This window comes from Saccostrea cucullata, unplaced genomic scaffold (genome assembly GCF_032062105.1).
Source record: "Saccostrea cucullata isolate Sc308-1 unplaced genomic scaffold, CSIRO_AGI_Scuc_v1 ctg574, whole genome shotgun sequence".
NCBI lineage: Eukaryota > Metazoa > Mollusca > Bivalvia > Ostreida > Ostreidae > Saccostrea > Saccostrea cuccullata.
The window spans coordinates 20,001-25,243 of record NW_026919739.1 but is presented as its reverse complement, the minus strand read 5'-3'; the positions used below and the strand labels follow the sequence as shown (position 1 = coordinate 25,243).

Here is a 5,243-nt window from a genome sequence, read left to right as displayed (position 1 = left end):
AGCATTGATTTTTGCATGAATTTTGGCCTTGAAGTCCTTCAGGGCAGGCCTGCCCCTAAATAAAATTGTGATATTTTGATAGGTTAGGATGTAAGGAATAAATTAAGATAAGATTTTTTTAGGGGCACCCCTGCCCTGGGGTCGAAATTCACAAAAAACCTACAAAAATTAAGGAAACCTGATTTTCATCACCTACTTGAAATTTATGCCACTCATTCTTATAGACAGACTAGCTCAGTTGATATAAGCGCTGACTTTTTGCACCTTGAATACTTTCTGTTTAAAGTCGGGGGTTCGAATCCACCTGGTACAACACTTATAAAATTTTAAATTTCGCCTTTTCAAAGACTATTTAGATTTTTTATATAGATATGAGTATTTTTCCTTCAATTATCTATCCTTTATGCATGCCCATTCTTGATATATAAGAAACATTAAAAGAGATATCAAATCGTAACAATCCAATGCACAGTTCTCAGTCAGGCGGAACGAACCTCAGTATAAGCACACTTTCTTCGAGGACAAGAATAACTCATTCTGTGTTCCTCAATAAAGATATTCTTGGCAGCATTGAGCTGCGATGAATTTCAATTGTATATATCCCTTATAATTACTAGTAAATCACATGATTTTGGCTACATATTTCAGTAAATGCACTCCCTTGGATTTCATTTAGGCCTATATAATTTGCACACATTAATGGCATGTTTTATTATATCCACGGATAAATGGCCTAGACATGAAAACAGAATTTCAGAGACAGTAGACACTACCTTTATGAACCAAGAGAAGTAAAGACAATATCAGTTAGGACATATGGAGATTACAAACTCAGAAAATCAATGAAAGGGTTCCTCCTACCTCTACTAATTGAAATAAAAATTCAGGAAAAACAAATTATTATATGTATTTAGCCTAATGTCATTAATCGGAACGGAAATCGACAAGCTTTTTGTAGAGAAAAAAACCAAGCCCGGTCCTATAGGTCAGATCTCTATTTATAATGAAGTGATCCTTTTAAAACTAAAATGTATGAAAATTTTTTTTGAGGAATGATAGTTGACAGCTTAAGATAGCATATCTAAAAAATTAAGTTAAATCTGGTGGTTAATTTGTTGACCCCCAGCCTCCTTTACCCAAAGATTGTGATGATGTGAAAAATAAGTCTTCCATTAAACATGTCTGATTTACAATTATGTCACAAACAAACAACACTTTTTCTTTTATAAATATGACATTTACAAAGCTATAAATAAATACACCTAAAACCTTTTTAATACCACATCTATAAACCATTTTCACATACTGGGGAACTAACTCTCTTTTGTTCCTAACAATTCTACAAAAGAACACACTAAAAAGCAATCTATCAATTATTTTAAAAAATGTACTACATGAACTTATGAGAGAAAAAAAGGAAAGAAAAATGAAAACATTTCTTACAAAACTGCTATAAAAAAAGAGAATTCACTTGCATCTAACATAAGCATAAAACAAATGAAGATTAATAAACAATTATAAACATCAGAATGCTATTATATTAACATTTTTATGACAATTTTCATTTCTTTTCTTTTATGATGTGAACAAGCAAAATGCATTTATGGAAAAAAAATTATCACACAAGGCAATTGCTTGATTGTCATAAAAAAACCCCAAATCATCTGACAGTTATTCCTTATATTTACGTACATGCTCTGTAATTTTATGTACTCCAAGTCCTGCCTAATTCTCTCTCTCTCTCTCTCTCTCTCTCTCTCTCTCCCTCTTTCAGAAACTCCATAAAAAGTTACATGTACATGCCTATCAATGAACCAGTTGCTTTATCTTGAAATCAAGTATTTTTATTATTTGCAGTTTGACCTTAGACAAAGAAAATTTTAAAATGTAAATATTTTACTATATAAATGAGAGTAATACAAATGTATGTTGCTATACCTACATGTAGCTGATATGGATACCGTTACAAACAATTAGACGTAACTAAAAACAAAGATATGTCGATACAAAAATTATACAGGAATGACAGGTGAATTCAAGCAACAAACACAATATTTAAATTTAATTAATGCACTCCAGCAGATACTCATTAATGTCTTTTGATAGGTTTACACTTTCATTACTCATAAAATCAGCTAAAAAACAGCATCGGTATGAAAAAACAATGGAAGAGTTACCTTCCATGAACTATGACACTAATTTATTAAACTTTATAAATTACCTACTTCAATCAGGTTCCTTAACTTATTTTCTTTCCAGCTATTTCTTTCAACACAAGCATTCAACAACTATCTGTTGGTCTTCTTGTAAAAAGCAAAATGAAGTTGGTTCTGACTTGCTAATAAAGCTTATTCCTGAAAAATTTATCACAGACAACCCGATGCTGCCAATAATACTGGAACTGTTCAAATTATGCCTTCTGAAAAAAAAATTAAAAACTTAGAATTATTTTTAACACTCTATATTCAAATATTTTATTTTAAATTTTCATTTTAAATTTTTTTTTAACTTAAAAGTTTATTGAAGTAAATTCTATACATTGCAACATTTTCTTTTCTATCATCTACCTGAACACTGGTTTTTGTCATATTACACAATTGAAAAATTACAAATATACATTCTTTATCTATAAAACTTTACATTGGTACATATATTAACAGTTTAACACTTAGCTCAACTGCATATGTTTTAATATAACTTTGATTTCAAGAGATGTACAATTGTACATACATGTACATACTATCAATAATCATTCAACTAGACAATGACCTCAGTCAGTATGATCCAGAATACATTAGCTTCAGTAATGCACCTTTCTCTGAGTAATTTACCTTCTGTTTTAGGGAGATGGCATGCTCACAAAAAGATTGGAGGGGGCTACATTATTGCAGCTTGGGATACATGTTCCTGTGTTTTAGTGTACATGATAAATAAGATGGGGTTAATTTATACCCACCTTCTTTGACTCCTTTGATTCTGTTGTAGACTTCTGCTCCTGGACTGCACTTGCAGCAGCAGACATCACTGGATCCATAAACATGTCAGGAATGCTGTTCCCAAAGTATATCTTGGTGTTTTGTGCAATGGATTGATATCTCATGAATTCCAAATATTCCTTTGACAGTTTTTTCTGCATGAGAAGAATAACTGTTTAAAGTTTTGTACATATATGTACATCATCAAAGTGTACACAAAATACAAGTAAATAGTTTCAATACATACCGAATTAGCTTCTATTTCCTTTTGAACTTTATAAAATTCTGCATCTGCTTTTGCCTTCTCCTTTGCAACATGGGTATCATCTAAATTTAAAGATATTGCATGAGGTCTCAAGATACTTTAGATATGATCACAATTATATAGTTCTGGAACTTTATTTGCCATGGTCCAAACTGAACAGGGATTTCATTTTAAACAATCAAAAGAAATATTTGCTGAAGAAGATATATGAAAATAATTTACATTTTCTACAAAATTAAACTTATTCCAGCATTACCTTCAATCTGAGAGATCCTCTTCTGGGATTCCTTCTCAGTAATTTTCTGTTCCCATTCTATTTTAGATACTTGGGCTTTCTTCTCGGCCTCTGTGAACAATAATGGTAACATTCATACATCAAGACCAATATCATGCCTCTGGTTAATTGTACACTTCACAGAATTGTTATTATTTAAAAACTTTGCTGCTGTGTGAGTCTGAGTTTTTTTAAATAAAATTTTACATAATGTAAAACTTTCTCCAAGTGTCTAGATAAGCACCTCTAACTATTACTGTAAACCAAATTTTATTCGGGGGCAAGAAATATCCTCAAGATTCCTGAGCTTCTTTTATCCGTAAATATTTCTCTTGCAAACCAATAATTCACCTATGTATTTATGTAGAATGCTGACTTCATCACAAAAATAGCTATTCATAGATGGTTCTCACTAGGGATGTGCGATTTTATCGGTATACCGGTATATCGCGACTTTTTATTGCGTGATACGTATCGTGATACGGAGACCTAAATACCGGTATTTAAGTACAAATTATAAAGTCCAGAAATTATTCATTTATTTGTTCAATATTTCAAATTACAAATACAGAAAGTCTAAAAAAAAATGTTGTATAAGGTGAAAAATAGCATATTAGCATCGAAACATGATTAATTTTATGTAAATAAAAATTTCAAAAAATTGAAATTTTGTTTTTCTAGCATACGTTAAAGAAAAATATGACTATTCATTTAAAATAATTGTAAAATTTGCTTGTAGAAATATCATGATATTATCGTGATATTTTTTTTGGGAAAATTGTGATATATCGCGATACGAAATTTTTGGCGATACCCATCCCTAGTTCTCACACTAAAGAATCATAACTAATAGTTGGTTTACAGTAAGTGATACACTGACCTATGACAGCCTTTTTTCTCTCAGTTTCGGCCTCCTTCTCTATCACTTTTTGTTTCTGTATCGATATCAGCAGCTTTGTCTTCTCTGCTTCCCTGTTTTATAAAGATTGATGGAGAAAGAGAAAATTAATAAACACATAGTGTAAATAATGCATACACTAAACATCCACACCAAAATAAAATATGACCATAACTTAAGTTCATTTATTCACTAATCTGATGAGGAGTTTATGAAGCAAAAAAGATAATGGCCAAAAGTTACTTTAATACAGTAAAACTCGGTTATAACAAAGTCACTGGGACCTATAAAATTACTTTGCTATATCCGTAATTCATTATATCAGAATTTGTATAAGGAATTTGTTAAATTTATATAGTTGAGGGATCCAAAATGATTTCACAATATCCCTGAATTTGGCATTCCCAATATCTGTGTTTGTACTAAATGAGTTTTGCTGTATTATTAAAGCAGCAGTTGGAAAAAAGAAAATCATGTATAAAACTAATAAACATTATATATAAACACCTTGGTAATTGTTAAATAATAATTCCCTCCCACACAACCAAGTAATAATGAGGCTTGCATTTACTTCTGATAATGATAACATTAATTAAAACAATTCTCAGTGGCTTACATTGCCTCGTAGTTCTTTCTGATGACTTCTGGGATCTTTGGTTTGGTAACTCGGACGGCCTGTACATGTAGACCGGGGGCCATGGTAGTCAAGTCCTTCTGTAGGGCTGTTCTCAGGTTCTCATCTATTTGATCTGTAACAACAAGGATCATTATAAATTCAAATCAGGTATGTATCACTCATTTGTAAAATTTGTAAGCTTTGAGCTCTATCTT

General features: G+C 31.1%; 1 protein-coding gene across 3 annotated transcripts in view; it reads right to left on the bottom strand.

Annotated features, from left to right (window-relative positions):
- Window positions 1-2,295: 2,295 nt before the first annotated feature.
- LOC134237197 (erlin-2-B-like) overlaps window positions 2,296-5,243 on the bottom strand; it is a 7,607-nt gene continuing 4,659 nt past the window's right edge. For all 3 annotated transcript variants that reach the window (XM_062719303.1, XM_062719310.1, XM_062719317.1), the window contains exons 7-12: window positions 5,029-5,161; window positions 4,395-4,486; window positions 3,497-3,586; window positions 3,223-3,302; window positions 2,957-3,130; window positions 2,296-2,419 (exon numbers count right to left, since the gene is read on the bottom strand). In XM_062719303.1, coding sequence (XP_062575287.1) covers window positions 2,411-2,419; window positions 2,957-3,130; window positions 3,223-3,302; window positions 3,497-3,586; window positions 4,395-4,486; window positions 5,029-5,161 — 578 coding nt within the window. In that variant the 3' untranslated portion in view covers window positions 2,296-2,410. The remainder of the gene's footprint in view (window positions 2,420-2,956; window positions 3,131-3,222; window positions 3,303-3,496; window positions 3,587-4,394; window positions 4,487-5,028; window positions 5,162-5,243) is intronic.